This window comes from Hyla sarda, chromosome 3 (genome assembly GCF_029499605.1).
Source record: "Hyla sarda isolate aHylSar1 chromosome 3, aHylSar1.hap1, whole genome shotgun sequence".
Taxonomy (NCBI): domain Eukaryota; kingdom Metazoa; phylum Chordata; class Amphibia; order Anura; family Hylidae; genus Hyla; species Hyla sarda.
The window spans coordinates 229,013,708-229,040,311 of NC_079191.1; the positions used below are offsets into that span (position 1 = coordinate 229,013,708).

A 26,604-nucleotide genomic window follows, 5' to 3' on the forward strand; every position below is an offset into this window, starting at 1 on the left:
ACTAGGCGGTTCCCGAGACACGTGTCATCATAGAGCACTTAGACAGAAAATAACAACCTTAACTTCAGAAGCTCATAAGTACTGTAAGGATTAAGATTTCTTAATAGAAGTTTTTTCCTGAATATCCCCTTTAAGTACCAGGGCTTTGGGGCGTAAAAAACACTACAAAATGGCCCATGGATAGTGCAGGGGTTAAACTATTTCCATATAACTAACCTCTCACCTGGAAGCAACTCCAGATGGAGGTACAATACCCCGTGTTAAGCACCATCCCTTAAAACTTAGCTTTTATTAAAGATGTTTATAAATTAGACCTATGAGAACGTAAAGGTTAAAAACCCAGCAACAATGAGCCACTTTCTTATTATTGTATGCACTCTCAACCGAGAGCGTGTTACTGCCCTGTGCCTGCAGGCCTACAGGATCAATATAGTGGGTATATTGCTGACGTTAAAACACCATAACATAGCCTCCCCTACATGTTTCATTATTTCAGTCACTTCAGTAGGGGTGTCTGAGGAATATGTTACGCGGCATAGAGCTGGGTATTATGACAAAAAATGTGTAACATGGTATTTTTCAAATTTATGGCGGTTCCACGGTATATAACGGTATTTCTCCCCCCCCCCAAATCATGTGACCCGCGAGCACTGTTCTGCTTCTTCTCCCCCCCAAATGAATTATTAGCCCAGCGCTGCGCTGTCCCCATCGGGGAACTAATCACATGTCACCCGCAAGCGCTGCCCTACTGATCCTCCTGTTTGTTGCGGGCCGACGGCGCTGGAACTCTATACTGTACGCCGTATCCCTATGCCCGGGCTGTAAAAGATAAACAAAATAAACTTTAACTCACCTTCCGCTGATCCGGTACCGGCCTCATCTGCTTCCTAGGGACGGGAAAGTCTGAGAGCAGTCAGCCTATCAGTGGACGCAGCGATGTTCCGCCTCGGCCGGTGATAGGTTGAGCGAACTGTCATGTAAGAAGCCGGCTTCTTACATGACAGTGTGTTCAATCCATCACCGGCCGAGGCGGAGCATCGCTGCAGCCGGTGATAGGCTGATGGCTCTCCAAAGGGGGAAGGTGAGTTCAAGTTTATTTTGTTTATCTTTTGCAGCCTGGGCATAGGGATATAGCGTATAGTACAGAGTACCAGCGCCGGCGGCCCACAACAAACAGGAGGACCAGGAGGGCAGCGCTTGCGGGTAACATGTGATTAGTTCCCCAATGGGTACAGCGCAGCGCTGGGCTGAAAATTAATTTGGGGGGGGGGGGGGAGCAGAACAGCGCTCGCGGGTCACATTTGAGTAGTTCCCCGATGTGGGGACAGTGCAGTGCTGGGTTGATGATTCATTCCCGAGGGGGAGGGGTCCAACCGGTAATGCGGTATGGGAAAAATTCATATCGTGGAGAACAAAAATTCCGGTATTCAGTATGAACCGGTATACCGCCCAGCACTAACACGGGGCTCCAGTTTCGGAGACCCGGGACTGGGGACGTGACGTCATGCCTCCTCCATTCATGTCTATGGGAGGGGGCGTGATTGCCACCACGCCCCCTGCCATAGACCTGAATGGAGGGGTGTGGCGTGACGTCACGTCCCCAGTCCCGGAAACCCGGAGGTTTCCGAAACTGGAGACGCAGCCCCGCACAGAATGCGGGGGCTGTAGGGACATCACGGGGGGGGGGGTCTCAGCAGCGGGCCCCCCGCGATCAGACATCTTATCCCCTATCCTTTGGATAGGAGATAAGATGTTTTTGCCCAGAATACCCCTTTAACTTCCTGTGTATTATACAGCAGCTGATAACTACTGGAAGGATTGGGATTTTTAAATAGAAGTAAGTTACAAATCTGTTTAACTTTCTGGCACCAGATTTAAAAGAAAATTATTTCCAGGGAAGTACCCCTTTAAGGCATACCTGTCATTTTAAAATAATTTTAAAAACCTGTGTGAATTTGTTACATTAAAGGACAAGTATCATGGAAAAAAAAAAAAAAACGTATCCCCTAGAGCCCCCACGATCTCCTGTTTAGAGCCCGGCAGCGTGTCGTGACCCCCGCCACCTCCATATAGCTCTATGCTACCACTTTGTGTATATGTGACTTTTTAATAGCTTTAAAATTGTTTTTTGGGGAATGTGATGTGACAAAAAGCAGCAATTATGGACTTTTATAATTTAGGTTATCTTTTTCTCATGTCTTCTAGAAGGTAGACCAGAAAAGACAATCCCGGGAGAGGGGTGGGGGGACCTCCATCCACCATGGCTGATCTGATCCCTGCAAAGGTGTCATGGGTGACCCGATCAGCGATTAGAAACACTGCCTTGCCGCAGATGCCGTGATCAATATTGATCATGGCATCTGGGGGTTATGGCAGGCACCAGTGCGATCACTGATGTCCACCATTACGACGGACCCCTGGGTGCTGATAGGAGCCGGGACCTGCCGTGCATGAAGTGAACACAACTCCTGGTGCATTATGTACCAGGGCACGAGGGCATACATTTACACTCTATAGGGGAGATTTATCAAAACCTGTGCAGAGGAAAAGTTGCTCAGTTGCCCATAGCAACCAATCAGATCGCTTCTTTCATTTTTAACAAGGTCTCTGCAAAATGAAAGAAGCGATCTGATTGGTTGCTATGGGCAACTGGGCAACTTTTGCTTTGAACAGGTTTTGATAAATCTCCCCCTATATCAATAGGGGTTAAATCAACTGGTGCCAGAAAGTTCTGCAGGCCTTTAAATTACTTTAAAAAGAAACCACAAGCATGTTGTCTTTCCATTCAGACACCATGCTCTCTGCTGCCACCTTTAGTTATTGTATATATATGTTACAGCATTTGGTCTACCCAGTTTCTGACCATGTCTGCCTGCTACCTAACCTCACCTCTAACTGTTACAAGACGCAAAAGGAAACTGCCAGCCCTGACATTCTGCCTGACTACCATTTGTGAGTGAACTCTTCTTGTTCTAAAGCTATTAAAGCTTCTAATCTCCCAATTTGGCACTGTGGCTTGGTCATTTCTATTGTCAGCTGTGAGCAGACTTTTCTGAGGGTAGTGAGCTGAAGATAGCCTGAAGAGAAGTTCATACCCCAAACAGGGGATAGAGGGGGAGATTTATTAAAACCTGTGCAAAGGAAAAGTTGCCCAGTTGCCCATAGCAACCAATCAGATTGCTTCTTTCATTTTGCAGAGGCCTTGTGAAAAATGAAAGAAGCGATCTGATTGGTTGCTATGGGCAACTTTTCCTCTGGACAGGTTTTGATAAATCTCCCCCAGAGTGTGAAAATCTGGGAATCCCTTAGACTTTACAATCAGCTGCAGCATGAAGGAGATTTTAGAGCAGTACATGAACAGTCTAAGTTGTGAAAACAGCTATAGGATGCAGTGCTGTGGAGTCGGACGAAATTTTGGGTACCTGGAGTAGGGATCGACCGATTATCGGTTTGGCCGATATTATCGGCCGATAATCACGATTTTGGGCATTATCGGTATCGGCAATTACATAACCGATAAGCCGATAATGCCCCACCCCCTGCACCACCACCCCGACCCGCGTCGCACCCCCCACCGCACCGCCCTGGCCCCATTGCCTCCCCCATTCCCGTTTTTTTATTATTACCTGTTCCCGGGGCTCCTGCAGCTTCCTGCGTTATGCTGTGCGCAATGACGAGTGACGTGACGTGCGCAACGTGACGTCACCGTCAGTGCGCACAGTGAGAGCTCAGGAGGACGCCACCGGAGCCAGATGTAGAGTGGACCCCGGGCACAGGTAATTATAAAACCGGGGATGGGGGAGGCAATGGGGCCGGGGCGGTGGGGGGTGCGACGCGGCGGTAGGGGGCACGGAGCGGTGCGGCGGTGGGGGGAGCGGTGCGGGGGTGGCAGTGATAGGACCCCCGGACAGGCAGGGGGAGAGTAGCGGGTGGCAGCGGCAGTCTATGGCACCACAAAAGCCACTGCAGTGCATTGATTTAAAGCGCCCGCTTTAAATCAATGATCTGCAGCGGTGTCGCGGGGCGATAAATAGCCGATAACTTATACCAGAATATCTGTATAAGTTATCGGCCCTAACCTCCACCGATTATCGGTATCGGCCCTAAAAAAAACGATATCGGTCGATCCATAACCTGGAGTCGGAGTCGGCAAACAATGCACCAACTCCGACTACTACCAAATTTAGATTGTTAATAAAAAAAGCAAGTTTAAATGTCCCAATTCACAAAAAGGTTATAATTAATGACTTCTCTACTGTAAGAATAAAGAACAATGCATGCAATGCCTCACGTAACCGCAAAACGAACACGTTAAGTGACCGTGAAGAAGCATGCTTTTCATGTGCTTCACTATATGGCACGCAACACACAATTAGGAGTGGCAATACTTATACTTCCCATAGTGTTGTGTTCTGCTGTTACAGGGAACCCATGGGTAACCTAGCCTCTCACTGATAAGGGATTAAGTAAATATGTTTTTTGCAGGACTAGAGACACTTGTATAAGTCAAGGGAATAGACGGTCAATAGTTCAAGACTGAAGCTGTAAACCATTGGAAAAACTGCTGCCATTCAGCTAAGGCTATAAAAACTTGTAAACGCTGATTGTTAGCTTAAACTTTACACATGACTATAGGATTCTACTAGGGAAAGCATTTTTTATAATAGATGCCCCTTCCTGGATCCTCCCACTGCCCTATCTTCAGCAGCAGATCAGCACACAAAAAGTAGAAGGCAGCAGCTTCTGCCCAACTACCTCTCTGCTAGAAGAGCCAAGAAGAACTTGGTGGAACAGCTTCTTGGATTCAACTTTAAGTGTTTATAAATACATTCACATATTAATACAGAGGAGTCAGAAGTATAAAAAACTGCAGAGTCTGAACATTTATCTATTGACTCAACAGCCCTGGTAGGATGAGAGTAGACCAACAGTGCCTCTGTCTGAGACTCTAAAGGCCAATGTACACAAGAACATTTTTGAGTGGAGAAATTCTGCTGCAGCAGTCCCAAATTGTTTTCAATTGGATTCTGCTGCACTATGGCAATTTTCGAGGTGGAAGTTAAAAACTCCAGACTCCACCAAAACAATAAACATGATTATTCTTTAGGCCAAATCCACTCAGAAATGCATTACTGTCAAAGAAGACGGTGCATGCCTGAGAATGTGGATATTCTGTAGAATGAATGGGCACCTAACTCTCTCCCTGCACTTAATGCTCCTCCGTCATCCCCCTTTACCTCTCTATAGGCTTCTCTGGGAAGAGTAATGGTTTCCTCAGTAAAGCTGAAAATCTGTCTCTCCTCTGCTCTACGGATTCCATTTAGTGATGAACAGACTTGGATCCCCTGGGTTGCTACAGATTTGGCTTAAAATGTAAGTCTCAACTAACTTACACTAAGCCAAATTTGTTGCAGCCAAGAGAATCCATGTCTCTCCTCATTCTCACTCATTGCAGAAAGAGTTTACAGAATTTAGGATACACAGACACAAACAGCTAATGTGCACAGCATTTTTTTTAAAGCTAACCGGAATAGCATTTGAAAATAATGTAAATATTACCATTTCGTATTGCTAGTGTGAATGTTCCATGTAATAAAGATTTAGCATATCATAAAGTCCAATTACAACTTGCTTTATAAACAATCTCATGCAGTGTGTCATAAACTAAAACTTACCAGGTCAAAAAGTTATACTTGTGACTCTTAAAATTTATTGATGTCATTTGCAAAGTCTAATGTTCCCTAAATCTTGACAGTTTCTAGGATAGCTTTTTTAAATGTGTTTGGCAGAAGCTTGAGCAACAACATTTGCATTTCACTTGCGTATCGTAATATATCATATCTCTCTCTAAAATGACATTGAGTCGCACACTCCAAGAGGCATAACTCTAAGCAATAATAACACCTTAAGCAAGTCAACCAAGGCAAATCTCAGTACAAATTATTTTAGTTACTCATTGCATGTTCTAAAGAGGAAGACATTATTGATTATTTGTTGACTGTCAGACAATGCTCCCTAAGATCAATTCCTCCATTTATTTAGCAAAAAAAATATTCAGATTTTCTTATACGGTTGAAAGAAAGAATTGTCATTACATTGGTAGAGTATGTTCAGATCACATGGGTTTGAAGGATATATTTAGAAATAATTGCTTAAAGCACTCTCCACCCCAATCCAGTGTTATCAAACTTGTTCCAATTAGATACGACAATGCAAACATTCTCAGTGAACCGACGCGAAGCCCTAGAGAATCCCTAGAGAGCAAGTACAACCATATGAGCTTCCAACTTTCGGACATAAGAAAGAAGCAATCAGATTTCTTCTTTCATTTTTCAGAGGCCTTTTCAAAAATGAAAGAAGCGATTGAATTGGTTGCTATGGGAAACTGGTCAACTTTTTCCTCTACACAGGTTTTGATAAATCTCCCCTAATAAAGTCTACATGAACTCTAACATAAACCCTTGGAACGCAAATTATTTTTTTTATACTCTCTACTGACCAAACAGATAAAGTCTGTTTCACATAACAATTCATGCCTCAGAGGCACAGATAAATTGGCAGAATCTCTAAATGTAATGACCTGGATTAAGTAAGCATAGTGACGCTTGGGTCATTTTCCAAGCATAAGTTTTGGCACGGACTGTAAAGCGCAGCAAACCCCTTTTCATTCCAAACTAAAATTATTATACCCTCAGATATTGAATCAAACATAGTCACTAGGTAACTATGTTCAGGTAATTGTACTGAATGGGTCCCGGCTGATGCAAGCACAGATACATCGGCAACCAATTTTGCGGTTCTGCCGACGTATCTGTGTCTCTGAGGCATGAAACTGAGAACTGGCATGAGTGTGCATCAGTTTTTTCCAATTTAAAAGCCCCCCCCCCCCCCTAAACACAATAGAGGATGTTTAAATAAAACACAATTTTATATAAAGACAGGAGGCCTTGCATTTTATGCAATTCCTGCTTTACTGCAAATATACAGCAGTGAAACAGTGAAAACATTTTACAATACATGAAACAAAAAACCCATGGGTAGGTATAGGTACTGTATGACATATTAGCCAATCAGTGTACAAAGGTGCTGACTGACTGATGAAATTCCTCTTTCTTTATTGCTTTGCAGATAAGTACATGTGCTCCAGTGAATGATATTGCCAGTGATTTATATTGTTATTTCTATTTATTCAAATATATTCTCATATCCATATTATCTTTAACCTCTTTCCTTTTATCCTACTTTTCCATTATTTAGATTGTCTTTCTCTCTGATTATTTTCACACATCCCCCCTTTTCTCTCAATATTCTCGCCGGTATATTCTTCTGAGAATAACTCTTCTCCTTACCTTATTACCGGCGCCGCAGTCTTCCCTACCTTCGCTGCTACCGTCAGCAGTCCGCGCGTTCCATTCTCCATCTTGCGCAGCGCTTGTTCTCCCATCTTGCGCAGCGAGTTGGTGATCAGCTGTGCCATTCTTGCCTCCCGCTCTGACAGATGCAGCATTCATCCTTTCAGAGCGGTCCTGTGCCTGTGAGCACCAGGTCTCAGCTCCCTGTCACGGCTGAATACCTCTTCTCCCTATTCTAGTCACTGGTCACTGACTATTTGCTATCACACAGTCTTTGCATATCCACCATTGAAAAAAGGGGACGCTGCTCCCCGAAACGCGTCTGGTCAAAGACTGCCTTTGCACAAGAAGTCGGGACTATTTGAATTATACGTCCACCACTATTGGTCTTTTACTGCCCTCTCAGCTTCTCCACGCGCCGTCGGGGTAGAGAGGGATCCCACATCAAAGACCTCCAGCACTGCCACATGCTACAAAACGAACATTACCTTTTCCAGCGGACCGGATGTCACCTCTCCTACACCTTCCCCGTGCTGCCGGGGCTGAGAGGCATCAATCCGGATCACCGTTAAGCACTGCTATGCGCATAGGACTGCTTTCGCCGGAGCCGGTAAGAGGCACCAAGTGCCCGACTTTGATCTATTTTTCCTCTTGTACTTTGTCCCCGTGCCATCGGGGTATAGAGGATAGCTCAGTAGGCCCGTAACTGCGAGCCTCCAGCGCTGCAAAAACAGTTTATTGGACATATCCTATTACAAACATTGGACAATAAACCCCCACCATTGTCCCACCGTTTAAGTGCAATACTACTTTAACGTCATGTTTTAAATGTTTATAACTAACTTTTACCATTCTATTTTAGTGAGCTGTCTGCGGCAAGGACCCTGCCCCAGACCTCACAGTATTATTCAATAAATGTAATTATATTTTATATCTTATTATCAGACACTTCCTTTCTTTCTTATTTATCTCTATTTATTCTGCCTTATTCAGCTATTTTTCCATTTTTTAAATCAGTATTTATTTGGCACACGGCTATGTGCAACGCAGTATCCTCGGTTTAGGTCTCTTCTATTTTACGTAGAGCTCCCACACTTGTACATTATATTTTAAAATCAAGACAAATCCTCCTACACTATGCCCACCACACAGGCCCCTCCCTTCTTCCCCGATCGTGGATGGCCTTGGAGAGCGAGAGGACAGAGAGGCTTCACACGCTCCAGACCCGCAGCTAATTCTTCCACTTAAAAAATGTTCCCATCTTCCAGTGGGCAAATGTCTCCTTCATTTTTCCCAAAATTGAGAGAGGATATCCTTCGATCGATGTATTTTAAACATTGTGAAAGGTTACCAAATAGAATTCCTTTCTTTCCCCTTTAACTCCTTAAGGACCAGGCACGTATGAGTACGTCCCTGCGCCCTGGGTCTTAAGGACCAGGCACGTACTCATACGTCCGTGGGAATTTCGCATCCCGCCGCTCAACGGGTGGGTTGCAAAACCGGATGCCTGCTGAAATCGTTCAGCAGGCGTCCGAGGCAAATGCCGAGGGGGGTCCTGAGACCCCCCCATGTCGGCGATCGCAGAAAATCGCATGTCAATTCAGACATGCGATTTTCTGCTATTCCGGGCTGATCGGGTCTCTGGTGACCCGATCAGCCCGGAAAATAGTGATTATCTGACCTGTCAGTGACAGCCCAGATCACCTTGCAGGGTAGGAGTGAGGTCGCAGTGCTGCGATCTCCTTCTATCCCCTGCCATTGGTCAGAACGGATTCTGACCAATGGCAGAGCAGGACAGTGGGTTGCCATGGCAACCCCCATTCTGCCCACCCCTGGATGTCGCGGGGAACATGGGGAGAAGATGGAGGTCGGTATCTGCAGGAGAAGATGCCTGGGAACAGCTGATCGTCGCTGCAGACTGCTTGATCCTGGCTCAGGTAGGGAAGCGATGTGGGGGGGAATGAAAGTGAAAGTAATGTGATCTTTACTGTGGCAACCACTAGGAAGACCAAACTGCAACTCCCAGGAGGGTCACAGTTTGGGGACCACTGTTACGATGTTGCCAAACTACAACTCTCAGCATGCCTAGACTGCCCAGGCATGCTGGGAGTTGTAGTTCTGTAACATCTGTCCCTTCAGATTTTGAAATTTTTGAAAATTGCTGCTCTACTTTGAAGCCCTCTAATTTTTTCAAAAAGTAAAAATATGTCCATTTTATGATGCCAACATAGAGTGGACATATTGTATTTGTGAATAAAAATAAAATTTATTTGGAATATCAATTTTCCTTACAAGTAGAGAGCTTCAAAGTTAGAAAAATGCTAAATTTTCTAAATTTTCATGAAATTTGGGGATTTTTCACCAAAAAAGGATGCAAGTAACGACAAAAATCTACCACCAAAAGTAGAATATGTCACAAAAAAAACAATCTCAGAATCAGAATATTCGGTAAAAGCGTTTTAGAGATATTAATTCTTAAAGTGACAGTGGCCAGATGTGCAAAAAACGCTCCTACAGTGAAAATTGGCCTGGTCCTTAAGGGGTTAAGGAACATCTTCCTCATCCCATCCAATTTTCAAAGGTGGATCGTATTCTAGTGAATTCAGAAATGGCGGAACTTTGTTCCAAAAACGCTATATTCAAAGTCCCTTTAAATTCAACAGGTTTCACAAGCAACCTCTTTTTAGTGAAAAAGAAGGACGGGGGCTTCAGACCAGTTATAAACCTAAAAATTCTGAACAACTTTGTCCGTTACCAACATTTCAAGATGGAAGGCATCCATCTTTTAAGAGATCTATTATTGCCAGATGACTGGCTTGTAAAGCTAGATCTTAAAAGATGCTTAACCAACAGTCCCTATCCACCCTTCTTCCCGGCTTTTTCTACAGTTTCTTTGGAACAAGAGATGGCAATTCAATTGCCTTCCATAAGGCCTTTCCTCAGCCCCATGGTGTTCCACCAAATTAATGAAACCAGTGGTTGCTATTCTACTCTCTCTCGTAGAATACGTCTGATTATTTGTCTAGACGATAGTCTCATTATGGCCAAATCCCAACATATGGCTTATCTTAATATGAATTGGAGCCTTTCGCTTTTGACCAACCTAGGCTTTCTGATGAATTACGACAAGTCCATCCTTACTCCCTCCAAAGAATTGGAGTTTCTCGGTTTCCTCGTCCACCCTTATACCACTCTTTTAAGCCTTCCTTCCAAGAAATTGAAAACCACCAGGAAGGAAATTCGGTCCATCCTCAACAAGGATCTTATCTTCTTATGATCCAAAGCTCGTATTGTAGGCCTTGTTTCGGCTTCTATTCAACCATTTTTCCTGCCCCACTACATTACAGGGCTCTACAACACCTGAAGATCCAACACCTGAGAGAAGGATTACAATATTCGGACGAAGCCCCTTTGGCTTTGGAAACCATAGAAGAACTTCTTTGGTGGCTCCATCATGTTCATGTTCATCATTCCAATCCAGATCTGATTATGGAATCACATGCGAGCTTGACTGGCTTGGGAGCTCAATGCGGCCCTCTTTCCACAGAGGGCAAATGGTTCCCTTTGGAATCTCAATGACACATCAATTGTCTGGAACTCCTTGCGGGCGTCTTTGCTAAGGAGTTTTGCGAAAGATTCCTTGAATTGCTGTATTCTTCTCCATATGGACAATATTTCTGCTGTCCAATATATAAATTGTAAATTGTTTCGGAGGAACAGAGTCAGAGACTCTTGCCAATATTGCCAAAGATCTTTGGCATTTTTGTTTGGACAAAAACCATCACCTTGAGAGCGGAATACCTTCCAGGTCTCTCCAACACGGTAGCAGACTGGAATTCCAGATACCTTATAGACTCCAGAGACTGGAAATTAGATCCCTTTGTTTTTCAGAAAATAAAACTCCTTTGGGGTCCTCTTCACTTAGACCTCTTCGCATCTCGACTCAACCACCAACTTCCACTGTTTCTCAGCTGGCGCCCAGACCCAGAGGCTCTGGGAGTAGATGCTTTTCTTCAGTGTTGGCCAGCACAGACTCTTTATGCATTTCCCCCGTTTGCTTTAATCCCCAGAGTCCTCCTACAAATATCCATCCAGAAAGCAACTATAGTCCTGATCACTCCATGGTGGACAACCAAATTCTGGTTCCCTCACATTCTCAGGATGTTGATAGACTATCCGCGAATTCTCCCTCATCATTTAAACTAGGGCTGCACAATATATCGCAAAAGCAATAGAATCACGATTTTTGCTTTTTGCGATACAGCCATACGGCCCCCGGGAAAACATGTGATTATCTGCTCGGGCTGGCTCCCGTGGCGGAGCCAGCCAGAGGAGGTAAAAACTAACTTAAATACTAAAAGTCAGTGTTTCCCAACCAGGGGGCCTCCAGTTGTTGCAAAACTACAACTCTTAGCATTCCTGGACCGACAAAGGCTGTCCGGGCATGCTGGGAGTAGTAGTTCCACAAAATCTGGAGGCACCCTGAGCTAAGAGCGCAGGGAGAAAAATAAAAAAACCTGCTGCTCACCTAGTCCCGGTCCTTGCAGATTCATCTTTGTGCGCTCCGGAGTTTCCCCTCTTAGTACAGGCAGTAGGACCTTTCCCTTTTCAGGCAATCACTGGCCGCAGTAATGTCACGTGTCAAGCCAGTGATTGGCTGATGGGGAAAGGTCTTGTACTGCAGCAATACACTAGGTTTCCCGGGTCCCGCGGAAGATTTGAAATCCGTCCAGGAAACCCAGTGTATTGCTGCAGTACAAAAATACAAGAATGTGACAGGAGGGGAGGTTGGGGGGGAAATGTGACAAGGGGGGGGGGGGGATGTGACAAGGGGGAGGAGAATGTGACCGGGGGGGGGGGGGAATGTGACAGGAGGGAGGAGAATGTGACAGAAGAGAGGAGAATGTGACAAGGGGGAGAGAATGTGACAAGGGAGAAATGTGAAATAGGCGGTGGGCATAAGATGGGTAGGTAGATGTGACAAGGGGAGGAGAATGTGACAGGGGGGTGACAGGTGGAGGAGAATGTGACAAGGGGGGGATGTGATGGGGAGGAGAATGCGACAGGGGGAGGAGAATATGACGGGGAGGAGAATGTGACAGGAGGGAGGAGAACGTGACAGAAGGGAGGAGAATGTGACAGGGGGGGAGAATGTGATGGGGGGGGAGAATGTGACAAGGGGGAGAGAATGTGACAAGGGAGAAATGTGAAATAGGCGGAGGGCTTAAAATGGGTAGGTAGATGTGAAATGGAGGCGATTGGACATGAAATGGGGGGGGGATTTCACAATTATTTTTTTTTTACATCACTTCGCATATCGAAATCGCAATATTTAGGCCATAAATCGCAATCGCACATTTTCCCCATATCGTGCAGCCCTAATTTAAACCTATTATTAGACCCATTAGGGAATCCTCATCCTCTGATTCTTTCCCAACAACTTCTGCCAGTTGCTTGGCCAATTTCGGGCCAAACTCTTTTGACTCAGAAATTTTTCAGTCAACTAGGAATATCCTTGTGGAAGCCTGGGCTCCGGGTACCAGAACTGCTTACCGATCAGCCTGGAAAGTTTGGGCTGATTGGTGCAGTCAACGGAATTTGGATCCCATTTGTGCATCTATTCCCCACATCTTAAATTATCTTTCCGCATCTTTTGATTCAGGGAAAGCCTATTGTACCCTGAACCTTTATCGTTCTGCCATTTTTTTTAACCATTCCCCTATAGATTCCATCCCAGTAGGTAAACATCCTATCATATGTAAACTCCTTAAAGGCATTCGTTTCCGACGCCCACCTCTACCAAAACCTCCACCTGGGATGTTAATCTCCTTGATCTATTCATTTCTTGGGAAGATAATGATTCTTGATCACTTAAACTTTTATGTTTTAAACTTATAACTCTTCTCTGTCTTATTTCCATCAAACGTGTATCTGATGTAAAAGCTCTGGATATATCTTGTAGACAGACAATATTCTCCTCAGAGAGTTTTATTTTCTGTTCATAGATGCACCAAGACTAATTTACATCAAGTCTTTTACCTTCTTTCCCTCATAATGATAAACTCTGTGTGGTTTGTTGTCGTCAATCAGTCCAGAACTAAGGGGAAGATTTATCAAAACCTGTGCAGAGGAAAACTTGTACAGTTGCCCATTTCAACCAATCAAATCGCTTGTTTAATTTTTCACAGTCCTTCCTAAAAATGTAAGAAGCGAGCTGATTGGTTCCTATGGGCAACTTTTCCTCTGTACAGCTTTTGATAAATCTCCCCCTGAATCTCTTTGAAATCCATCCTCTTCTCAACTTCTTATTTGCTAATGTAAACCTCACTTAACTGTCTCTTCGGCAACTTTAGCTAGATGGATTAGATTCCATGACTCAAGCAAATATAGATACTTCTATGTTTGGTGCGCATTCAACTAGGTGCGCAGTCTCTACCAAACTTATACAATCAGGAGGATCTCTTTCAAATTTTTCTTAAAGCCCCAAACTGGTCATCAGAATCCACTTTTAAGTAATTCTTCTTCAGACCTGATTCTCATGTATGTGTCTTCTATAATGTATTCTTAATAGATCATGTGTTTTAGTACATGCAATATTTAGAGCTTTAAAGAGTACCTGTCATCAATTAAATTTTCCCTGATCCCCCTCCCCATCTGTCCCTTTCTCAAACTATGCCTATCCCTGTGTTTACTGAGGTTTAAAACGCTGTGGAAATACCTTTTTTTATCCCTCTTCATTAGCTCAGGAGCACTGTCTTTCTGAGCGGTGGAAGGAGGCGGGTCCCGGCAGGCATGATGTCACATGAAGCCTGGCCGGGACTCTGCTTCTGCCAGTCTTCCTGTATGCTGCTCTCCCTCTGCAGCAGTGTTTCCCAACCAGGGTACCTCCAGCTGTTGCAAAACTACAACTCCCAGCATGCCCAGACAGCCAACAGCTGTCTGGGCATGCTGGGAGTTGTAGTTTTGCAAAAGCTGGAGGTACCCTGGTTGGGAAACACTGCTCTGCAGTGTGCATACAGACTAAGTACAGGGGAGGGACGGCAGCCTCTATCTCTCTCTCTCTCTCCTGTGTCTCTCTGCACTAAAAAGTCAATGCTGAGAACCAGGGGCGGTGTGAGCAATTACAGAGGCAGTGATTAAGATGAATGTCAGGGGGGGGGGGCACAGAGCAGGGAGTGCAGTGAGATAATACAATGTATAAGATAACATGTTGTGAGGGGCAGGGAGAACACAGAGCAGGGGGGAGGGGGAGGTGACTGGCCTCTGTTATATCAGAGGCATGTGCAGGCTTGTAGCTCACAGTGCTGAACTTCCTGTGGAAGGACCAGAGCCCTTTGAGCCTTAGTCCCAAAAGCTGTACACTTACTATGAAAAGCATAGGAAGCTGCCTGCAGACCAGGCATAGAAGAGAGACCCCCAGTGGCCAAAAGTATAAAATGAAAAAACTGGTATAAATATTAATATTTTTTAATGAAGATATATTACAATATGTCTTCATTAAGGATTATGAACAACATATTAAAAGTTTTTGTTGATGACAGGTACTCTTTAAATTTGCATATAATGCGAGGCATCCTCTCTTGATATAAAATTGGAGATTTTCCTATCCTAGGTGACTGAAAATATAGATTTTATGAAAGACAGGAGGCGAGCATCATCCCTCCCATTAACCCACCCTCATATATTCTCTTGTGTATTCTATTTTTCAGCTAATTAATATGGTTAAGCATGGTACCAGTACAGTTTTCTTCTTTCGTCAAGTATGTTCTCAGTTATTCAACATTCTGATCATTCATAACAGCCTTCCCTTGCCAACTATTTCACTGCTGTATCTTTGCAGTAAAGAAGGAATTACATATTCTCGCCTCCTGTCTTTCATAAAATCTATATTTTCCGTCACCTAGGATAGAAAAATCTTTAATTTCGGTAGGACCGGCTAACTGTCTAATGTGTATTCGGGTCTCTCAGCTGTGCCCCAACGGGTTATGTAAGGGGAGAGAAGAACTAGGCATATTTAATTTCAATTGCCCATTCTTTTTGTTGAAAAGGGAGATAAGCCCCCTTTCCCACTGAGAATACAGGCATATTTGGCCAAAGTTCATGTTTATGTGGGTAAATTCATGTGACATACAGTATATGCTGCAGAAACTTCATCTTCATTTAGCTGAAGGGTAATTTTTATGTAGTATATTCATGATTTTCGAAAAAAAATTCTGCCCTATCTAAATTAACCCTTCTGCCCCGATGGGAAGAATAGAGCTGCATGCATGGCTACAAATTATTTCAAACTGAACCTGAACAAAGTAATACACCAGCAAAGTTCAATAGTCTCTGCACTGCTTCACTGGATATACACCTAGGTAACATGCAGCTTTTCTCGTCTCCCCTTCAATGCTATACTTGTAGACACAAAATATTGGTGCAACTACGCAAAAGCAGTTCAATACATATTCGGATACTTGATAAAGAAAAAAGCGAGCACCAACCGTGTTGTCTTGAATGCAGGAAAACTTTAATTCCGGGTGCAGGTACATAGTGCACCGGGCCTGAAGAAGCGCGGCTGCGCGATATGGATAGTTTCTGCACTATGTACCTGCACCCGGAATAAAAGTTTTCCTGCATTCAAGACAACAAGGTTAGTGCTCCGCTTTCTTTCTTTCTTTCACGAGTGTGTGGATTTGTACTGAACCTGAACAAACACCTTATTTTCAAGCAGAAAAAGAACAGAGATGGGACAGTAACCTTACATATGCAGACAGATTTCATATTTCTACAACCTAGATTCACAAACCTCATTCTGAAGTTCATCGTTGCTTTTGGAAGAAGCCAGCATCTCAAATATAGTGCTGCACAAATCTTCAACTGTGGGCCCTCCAATAGAACTCTGTAAAGTCTGGACAACATATTTTTCAACTTCATCATATAGCAAAGAACCATCATCTTCACTGCTGGTGACTTTTTGTTTTGCTCTGGATGTGTCTAGAGAACCATCTCTGAGGCCAAGTTTTACAAAATGCAAGCTGATGTCATCATTGGTTTCAGATTCACTATTTAACGGCAAGTCTTCAGTATCTTCTAGCTCATACATTTCTAAAGAGAATTTCAAATTTTTTCCAAAGGACAATGATTCTTTCACAGCGTCTTCTTGAAACATCAGTGCAAGCCTCTGAAGCTGTTCATCAGTCAAGAGCAATGCAATTTTATAAGTGGCATCACAAGCTGCAGTCGCACATGTCGACGGAAACGGTCCAAACATCTGTTTAATGCTTTTGGTTGCTTCTTGACTGACATAGTCTATGCCATAGAATGTCCTGAAAAGGAACACCGCTCCACTTTCAATTGCTTCTTGTCCATGGTCAGTTCCAACTGTAAGAAAACAAGGCAAAAAGAGTTGGCACATTGCAGGTGTTTGATTTAAACTGCCTCTAAATAAATGTGTGCTATCTCCCCTGTAATAGCTTAAACCTTTCACTCCAAATCATAAGCACTACAATAAAAATGACAACCTGGGAGAATTACAACCCCCAAAGTCACCCTTATGTAAATATTTAAGTCTGAATTATTGAACCAAGGATCAGTAGATTGAAATTCACTGGCAGCAGAACAATCAAGTGAGGTTCTCCTCTACTCTGACTAGCCAGGTGAAAAATTACCAAGAAGAATTCACAGCACATCATGAATTTCAAAGAATTTGTCTTTAACAAAAAGTAATTTACCGATCTGTTTTGCAGCCTGTAATATTTCTTTTAGGCCCTCGTTTATTGCTTCATGCTCCTTGTCCACAATGCCAGTGACAAATTGAGTTATTTTCTTCCAAGTAAGGTCAGACTCCAAAACTTGCTCACGCAACTTCGATCTTTTGTTCTGTAAAATTAATGCAGTATGGTTACGAGAAATGTAGCTAAAAAAAAATTCACAGAAGAAAATGTGCATAGAAGTAAGTGCTCCCCCAAATAACTATTGATGACTATTAGAACATACAAAAGTTTTTCTCTCCCTTTGCTTAAATCAAAAACAGTGAAGGAAAATCAAGGGTTCTTAAGATCAAACAAGTTGCCACTTGTTTGTCATGTATGTAGTCATTTTATTCTAGAGTGACTAAAATACGGGAATATATGGCTCTATATAAAGGATATTACATTCAACAGTAGTTGGTGTTAAAGGAGTAGTCCAGTCCTGAAAAACTTATCCCCTATCCTAAGGATAGGTGATAAGTTTCAGATCGCTGGGGCCCCCCTGCGATCTCCTGTATGGGGCCCCAGCAGCCCCGTATTGACCACCGCACAAAGCGGCAGCTGACACGCCCCCTCAATACATATGGCAGCACCAGAGCCCTGCCTTTGGAAATCTCCGGCTCTGCCATAGCACTGTATTGAGGGGGCGTGTCAGCTGCCGCTTCGTGCGGTGGTCAACACACCCCCTTCCCGTGGGTCGCCGGGGCCCCGCGATCAAACTTATCCCCTATCCTTAGGATAGGGGATACGTTTTTCAGGACTGGACTACCCCTTTAAAGCCTTATTGTCCTTTAAATTAAGGTGTATCTGTCATCAAATTATTATTTTTTATATAATGTAGAAAGCTATTGTTTGTGTGTCTCTATGAGGAGTCCAAATACAGCAAGTGAGGGTGGACAAGCAGGGCTCTGTGCAGTGAGGACAAGTAGGGCCTGCACAGAGTTCTGCTCTGCTCTCACTTCCTGTATTTGGACTCCTCACAAGCAATAGCTGAAGGGACAGCACTTTTTCACCCATAAATAATATACACATTGTTTAACCAAATGTATATTAAAAATATACATATAATTGTATTATCTACATTATATAAAAAGTTTTTGTTGACGACAGGTACAGTTTAACTTTTGACATGTTGTACAGATGTTAAAACTTAAATGGGCACTGTCATTAAAACAAATTTTATTTGTGTTTAAAAAAGCTGCCACTAGGTGTCTCCCTACTTGTCCAGAGTACATCCCCCCCACCCCCTCAATCTCTAGCACATAGTTTGCACTCCTGCTGGCCTGGCAGAAGTCCAAAATGAGGAAATGTTGAGGGGGTGGGGAGCAGCCTTATCAAATCATAGCTCTATCTCACACTGAACTGCTCTGGGCTGTGTGTAAAAGAGTGAGGGAGGAAGTTCTCCCCTGTATGGCTTCAGATGATATCACACCTGCTGGAGAGACTGAGCAGAAATTACTGAGCAACCTCAAGGTAGAAAACTAAAAAATAATAAAAATAAAGGCAGGGGGTGGTTTATCATGATGGGGGCAGTGAACTGGGAGGATTATAACATTTACAAATGAGAACAATAACACTTATACAGGGATTGCATTAGAATGTCCACTTTATCCAAAGTTAAATTCACTTGATACAAAAGTGCAATAGTAAAGGACATGAACATTATATTCACCAGGTGCAGAAAAAAAAGCAGATAGTGAGCTCAACACAGCATCTTCAGAACAATTTCATCCCTTTTTTGGGGCAGTCTGTTTCTGGCCGCTGAGAGACTCCTTTCTAAGGGCTGAGCGGAAGCGCTCGCTGGCGTGCGAGCAACAATCGGGATGTTTCCAGAGTTGCCTCCTTTCTCAACCTAAATTCCGTGCACCAATCACCAACATATAAACAGGTATACTCTCGCGAGAGCTTCCTGTCTGGAACATTAAAATTGTGTAAAAACATGCTAAAATTAATATCGGTGTATACGGTACCAAGATCTGACCAGGGTGGTACTAACTTTGTACAGAAATACATTAAAAATTACAGTTCTCATTAATGCCATTTGGTGTTAACATTCCTAGTCGCTGAATCCAATAAACTTCTCTCTGCTCCAGGCTCTTTTTAACCTGTTCTTTATGCTCCTCTGTTGTCTTTTTTTCTATGAAATGTCTCGCTAAGCTAGTTTCCCCATATTTGTCACTTTGTTCATCACCTCCTTCCTTCAATTTCTTTTTATAGGTCCTGATCGAGCTTCTATGGTCATTCAACCTGACTTTTACAAGACAATATATGCCATCCCACAGGGACATTTTAACATATAAATAACTTGTTTGGATTCACACGTGTAGTAACTTTATTCCCTTTCATCGGATGTGTGACAGCCTCCCCTCTTATTATACTGTTACAGTTCTGACACCACCTACAGGGGAAGGTACCTTTTTTTCTAGTTTTTAAGAAAGTCTGTTTAGATTCTTTTTATCACAGAAATATCAGCATGAACTAAATAGTTTGCTATAGATTTATTTTTAGGATATGTAAATCTAAGTCTCTGTTTAAATAAACTTCCATATTTTTTATTTGCTTTCAACAAGTGTCTGAATTAATAGAAGTTAGTGAAATTGTGGATCAGATCCCCCAAGAACAGTTAAGAGAAAAAAAAGAGCATGAAGAAACAAAAGGATAAGGAGAGGGGTTCACTTTTCTGTCCACTTACGATGGCCACTCAAAGTTAATAAGAAAAGTAGTGAATAAATATTGGAGCGTGTTGAAAGAAGATGAAAAATATGGAAGTTTATTTAAAACAGAAACTTAGATTTATATATCGTAAAAATAAATCTATAGCAAACCATTTAGTTTGTGCTGATATTTTTGAGAAAAAAGAATCTAAAAAAGACTTTCTTAAAAACTAGAAAAAAAGGTACCTTCCCCTGTAGGTGGTGTCAGATCTGTAACAGTATAATAAGAGGGGAGGCTGTCACACATCCGATGAAGGGGAATAAAGTTTCTACACGTGTGAATCCAAACAAGTTATTTACATGATAAAATGTCCCTGTAGGATGGCATATCTTGGGCAAACGTCCCGTCCTGTAAAAGTCAGGTTGAATGAACATAGAAGCTCTATCAGGACCTATAAAAAGAAATTGGAGGAAGGAGGTGATGAACAAAGTGACAAATATAGGGAAACTAATTTAGCGAGACATTTCATAGAAAAAAGACATTAGATCTGTGAATTAAAGGGGTATTCCAGGCAAAAACTTTTTTTTATATATATCAACTGGCTCCGGAAAGTTAAACAGATTTGTAAATGACTTCTATTAAAAAATCTTAATCCTTCCAATAGTTATTAGCTTCTGAAGTTTTCTGTCTAACTGCTCAATGATGATGTAATGTCCCGGGAGCTGTGCATGATGGGAAAATGTCCCCATAGGAGCTGGACAGCTCCCGGGACGTGAGTCATCAGAGAGCAGTTAGACAGAAAAAAACAACTCAACTTCAGAAGCTAATAACTATTGGCAGGATTAAGATTTTTTAATCGAAGTAATTTACAAATCTGTTTAACTTTCCAGAGCCAGTTGATATATAAAAAAAAGTTTTGGCCTGGAATACCCCTTTAAGGCTGCTTGTGCTGGAAGAAATAGAAGGTGAGGGTAAAGAACAGGTTAAAAAGAGGCTGGAGCAGAGAGAAATGTATTGGATTCAGCAACTAGGAATGTTAACACCAAATGGCATTAATGAGAACTGTAATTTGTTATGTATTTCTGTAGAAAGTTAGTACTACCTTGGTCAGATCTTGGTACCGTATACACCAATATTAATTTTAGTATGATTTTACACAATTTTAATGTTCCAGACAGGAAGATCTCGTGAGAGTATACCTGTTTATATGTTGGTGATGGGTGCACGGAAGTTAGGTTAAAGGGAGACAACTCCTGAAACATCCCGACTGTTGCTCGCACGCAAGCAAGCGCTTCCACTCAGCCCTCAGGAAGGCGTCTCTCAGCGGCCAGGAATGGACTGAACCAGAAAGGGATGAAATTGCTCTGAAAACGTAATGTTCATGTCCTTTACTATTGCACTTTTGTATCAAGTGACTTTAACTTTGGATAAAGTGGACATTCTGATGCAATCCCTGTAGAAGGGTCATTTTTCTCATTTGTGGATTTGTCTATGCGGCTTGAGATTACGGAGCCTTGAGCCATACAAGGGAGCCACCTGATGGTGCATTACACCTGTTGTCTTTTGTGGTTTTGATTGTAAGAGGATTATACTTTTTTTTTATAAATCAACTGGTGCCAGAAAGTTAAACAGATTTGTAAATTACTTCTATTAAAAAATCTTAATCCTTCCAGTACTTCTTACCTGCTGAATACTACAGAGGAAATGGTTTTCTTTTTGGAACACAGAGCTCTCTGCTGACATCAGGAGCACAGTGCTCTCTGCTGACATCTCAGTCCATTTTAGGAACTGTCCAGAGCAGCATATATGTTTGCTATGGGGATTTTCTCCTACTCTGGACAGTTCCTAAAATGAACAGAGATGTCAGCAGAGAGCACTGTGCTCGTGATGTCAGCAGAGAGCTCTGTGTTTCGAAAAGAAAACCATTTCCTCTGTAGACCCTAAAAAGTACTGGAAAGATTAAGATTTTTTTAATAGAAGTAATTTACATATCTGTTTAACTTTCTGGCACCAGTTGATTTAAAAAAAAAAAAGATTTCCACGGGAGTACCCCTTTGTTGTTTTCTTGGAATTATAATGGTGTCTCCTACAATCAGTTAGAGCGAGCATGGAGTCAGGGAGTGCTTCACCCAGCTATATCTAACAATACGAGGGGGGTCTTAAAGAACAACTGTAGTGGTACCGTTTTACATATGCCCGTGCCTGGGCCTCAAAAATAAACGAAATAAACTCATACATACCTTCCTACGAGCCCCCGTTGGTCCAGCACAGGCCTCACGGTCCGGCAGTGCTGATGTCATTCCACTTCCTGGGGACGGGGACGCCGCAGAGCCGTCGGCGTATCACCGGCCGCAGCGATGTCCCACCCCGGCTGGTGATAGGCTGAGCCCACTGTCATGTAAGGAGCTCTAGCCGGCTTCTTACATGACGTCGGCTCAGCCCATCACCAGCCGGGGCGGGACATCGCTGCGGCCGGTGATACGCCGACGGCTCTGCGGCGCCCCTGTCCCCAGGAAGTGGAATGACGTCAGCACTGCCGGACCGTGAGGCCTGTGCCGGACCAATTGGGGCTCGTAGGAAGGTACGTATGAGTTTATTTTGTTTCTTTTTGAGGCCCGGGCATATGTAAAACGGTACCACTACAGATGTCCTTTAACACTGAGACCCTGACCGATCTAAACGTTTGACATGTTTGTGAGAAGAATGTTTCTCACGCTGTGTGGGTTGTGGGGCATTGAAAAATGGATGTCCCTCAACTACACCTGCTGTCGTCTTATATTTATTTATCCATGGAGTTTGGTATTTTTAAACATCGATTTATTTGTGCAGCTAGTATATACATGATCTAACCTATGCTTACTCTAGTTGATATACATAGTATTTAGCTGCCTTGTGATAGCTTAGACGGGACACAATGGTGGCCATCTTCCTGTAGACCGATCCACAGTTATGTTCCATCTAGCATTTATACTTGCGCTACGTCACTTCCGGCTTTTGGCCTGGCATCCTTCTCAGGTGCTTTCCGACATGGTGTTATTGTACATTGATTACTGGCTTATGATTTGCAGGTACGTTATGTGTGATTGATTTGGCACTCTTGTATATTTAACCCCTTAAGGACCAGGACCATTTTGGCCTTAAGGACCAGGCCATTTTTATGTTTGCATTTTTGTTTTTTCCTCCTCGCCTTCTAAAAATCCTAACTCTTTTATATTTCCATCCACAGACGATGTTTTTTGCGTCACCAATTTTACTTTGTAATTACATCACTTATTTTACCATAAAATTGCCCTATTTTGACCACCTATAATTTTTCTGTATAGACGGCGGTATGAGGGCTAATTTTTTGCACCATGATCTGTAGTTTTTATTGGTACCAAATTTGCTTATATTTAACTTTTTATACATTTTTTATACATTTTTGGGGGAATAAAATGTTACAAAAAAAGCAACAATTTAGAACTTTTTTTTATTTTTTTATGTTTACGCCGTTCACCGTACGGGATAAATAACAATATATTTTGATAGTTCAGACTTTTATGCACACGGCAATACCAAATATGTTTATTAATTTTTTTTTTTATGCTTTTTTGGGGGTAAAATGGAAAAAAATGATGATTTACATTTTATTGGGAGAGAGGATTTAATTTGGTTTTTATTAAAAAATTTTATTTATAAATTTTTTTCTTACATTTTAATAGTCCCCACAGGGGACTAATTATAGCAATCATTTGATTGCTAATACTGTTCAGTGCTATGCATAGGACATAGGACACTCATCAGTATTATCAGCGATCTTCTGCTCTGGTCTGCTCAATCTCAGACCAGAGCAGAAGACCCCAGGAGACGGCCAGACCCAGGTGAGGGGACCTCCGGCCACCATGCTGGACGATCGGATCCCCACACCAGCGCTGCAGGCAATCCGATCATCCATTTAAAGTACCGCACTGCCGCAGATGCTGTGATCTGTACTGATTATGGGGGTTAATGTAAGACATCCGCGCGATCGCGGATGTCAGCCATTACCAGCGGGTACCTGACTGCTGATAGCAGCCGGGACCTGCCGTGCATGATACGAGCACCAGCCCGGTGCTCGCGGTCATGACGGAGCGTAAATGTACGTCAGGGTGCGTTAAGTACCACCGCACCATGACCTACATTTACGTCCATTGTCGTTAAGGGCTTAAACCAATTTGCAAAACGTGTCAGGTATGGTGGGGCACTAAAGTCTGAGGTCTGGTCTGGATCACGCTGTATGTGCCCGTAGTAGGTTTTTCTTATTCATAATATGCACCGATTATTGTGTATACTTTGTACTTTAATTACACCAAGCACTTTACTCTGTTAGGTATACAATATAGCATGATTGGTTTTTGCTTTTGTTTATTGTTGTTACTCATGTGACCTGTAGCTTGGCTTTGTCTAAAGGGGCCTATTTTGTCCTGTTTATTCTTTGTTATCTGCATATGTGTACAGCTATAGTCCTACTAACCCTTGTGCCTCAGTGACTCTATACTCTTTTCTCCTTGTGGCGATTCCTATTTTTACTATTGTCTTTGGGTCTTATTAATAAAAGTGTATACTTTATTTTTAGGTAATTTAATAGAATTCATGTATTTTAATACAAATGGTTGTCCTATATTATATCAGATGTCTTAGGGCCGGAGCACCCCTTTAAGTCAAGATCTTTTAGACAAATTATTTTTCACAAATGTCCATACTCCACATTTTCTTTGGGAGCTTGTTAGTAAGGACCAGCACACTAGAACAGCTAACACTGGATGAAAGTGCACACCACTTATAGATTATGATTGAAAGAAATTCTTTATTATACATATCCATTACAAAAATTCACATACAATGTACAAAAAGACACTTAATATTTTGTTCAGAACGCTCGGAGCCGGAGGCCGTGATCGTGATGTCATGGCTACGCCCCTCGTGACATCACACCACACCCCCTCCATTCATGTCTATGGGACGTCCGACACGCCCCCTCCCATAGGCATGAATGGAGGGGCCGCTGAGTCACGACCACTGCCACAGGAACCCGGCATATGTTTAGACCTACGGGTTCTGCGGGAGATCGCTGGGGGCCCCAGCAGTGGGACCCCCGAGAGCAAACATCTTATCCTCTATCGAAAGATGTCTAGCATTGAAGTACCCCTTTAAAACCAATTAAAATCGATCATTAAGAGCACCCACACGACTCTAGAGAGTGGCAATGAACCCCCTTCCCTAGGAAAGGGACTACGTCCTTAAAAATAGGGAAGGTTCATGGCCTCTCTCTAGAGGTTGTGCTGGTGCTCTAAGTGAGCAATTTTAATCGGTATTAAAGTGTCTTTTTGTACATTGTATGTGAATTTTTGTAATGGATATGTATAATAAAGAATTTCTTTCATTCTTAATCTATTAGTGGTGTGCACTTTCCCCCAGTGTTAGCTGTTCTAGTGTGGTGCTTAGTTTTTTACACTGAGAGTAGCACCCAGTTTATATATTTTGGTTGAGCCCCCTTTCTATACAATAAGTAAGTTAGTAAGGACCAGACATTTTACTGGAAATTATTCTATCTGCAGTACATGGAATGTAGCTCTAGCAGATCATTCCACCAGGTCCAGTAATTGGATCAAACACTCTTTAACATTGGGGGTGTAAAGGTACTTTTACAAACTACAGTTTGTGGAAATGCTAGCACAACAGCTTTAACTGCTGTTTACCAGGCTATATAAAGCATTCTACTATCATGAGTCATTCTGAATGTTTAGCACTTTGCGTCCTGGATGAAACATTTTACCATCAAGTCTGTAGAGTCTCCCCTGTAATCATCTTGTCTGGTGACATTTGAAAAGGAGCGCAGCGCTCCTGTGAGACGAGGTAAAACCATCTCTTTCTTATTCAGTGATCCATAGGATGAAAAATAGGATTTTGCAGCAACGTGTAACACCTAAAATGAAACAAGGGAAAAGGTTTCATAACAAGTTTAAAAAAAAAAAAAAAAAACTGATCAAAGAAAACAAACATACAACCATAGTTTAAAAAAAAAAAAGCGACAAAGCACTAAAATTAAGTAAAGATTTATTATTTCGGCAGTTTACTAAAAATGTTTTGCTGTAAAGTAAGTAAAACCCTTCCAAAAATACATGAAGAATGTTAAAAGAGGTACTCCGGTGGAAAACAAATTTTTTTTTTCCATCAACTGTTGCCAGAAAGTTAAACAGAATTGTAAATGACTTAAATTTAAAAATCCTAATCCTTTCGGTATTTATCAGCTGCTGTATACTACAGAGGATTTTTTTTTTTTTATTACTTTTCTGTCTGACCACAGTGCTCTCTGCTGACTCCACTGTCCATGTCAAGAACTGTCGGAAGCAGTAGAGGTTTGCTATGGGGATTTACTTCTACTCTAAACAGTTCCTGACATGGACAGAGGTGTCAGCAGAGAGCACTGTGGACAGAGAGAAAAGAACTACACATCTTTCTCTGTAGCATACAGCAGCTGATAAGTACTAGAAGGATTAAGATTTTAACCGCTTAACGACCAAGGACGTATATTTACGTCCTTGGCCGGCTCCCGCGATATAACGCGGGGTCACGCGGTGACCCCGTGTCATATGGGGTCGGTCCCGGCATGTATCTGAAGCCGGGACCCGGGGCTAATAGCTCGCGGCAGCGATCGCGGTGCCGCGCTGTTAACCCTTTAGACGCAAAAATGAAAGTGAAAGCTGCCTGCCTGCTCAGTGGGGCTGATCGGGACCACCGCTGTGAAAATGCAGTGTCCCGATCAGCTGGGACACGAGCAGAGGTCCTCTTACTTGCCTACGGCGTGTCCCTTCGGCGATTGATTGCGCCAAGCCTGAGATGCA

General features: G+C 42.8%; 1 protein-coding gene across 5 annotated transcripts in view; it reads right to left on the bottom strand.

The window, feature by feature from the left end:
- Positions 1 to 26,604, bottom strand: part of ASCC3 (activating signal cointegrator 1 complex subunit 3) — a 764,501-nt gene that overhangs the window by 687,738 nt on the left and 50,159 nt on the right. For all 5 annotated transcript variants that reach the window (XM_056566195.1, XM_056566194.1, XM_056566190.1 and 2 more), the window contains exons 2-4: positions 25,536 to 25,685; positions 17,069 to 17,216; positions 16,144 to 16,718 (exon numbers count right to left, since the gene is read on the bottom strand). In XM_056566195.1, the coding sequence (XP_056422170.1) occupies positions 16,144 to 16,718; positions 17,069 to 17,216; positions 25,536 to 25,625 (813 nt within the window). In that variant the 5' untranslated portion in view covers positions 25,626 to 25,685. The remainder of the gene's footprint in view (positions 1 to 16,143; positions 16,719 to 17,068; positions 17,217 to 25,535; positions 25,686 to 26,604) is intronic.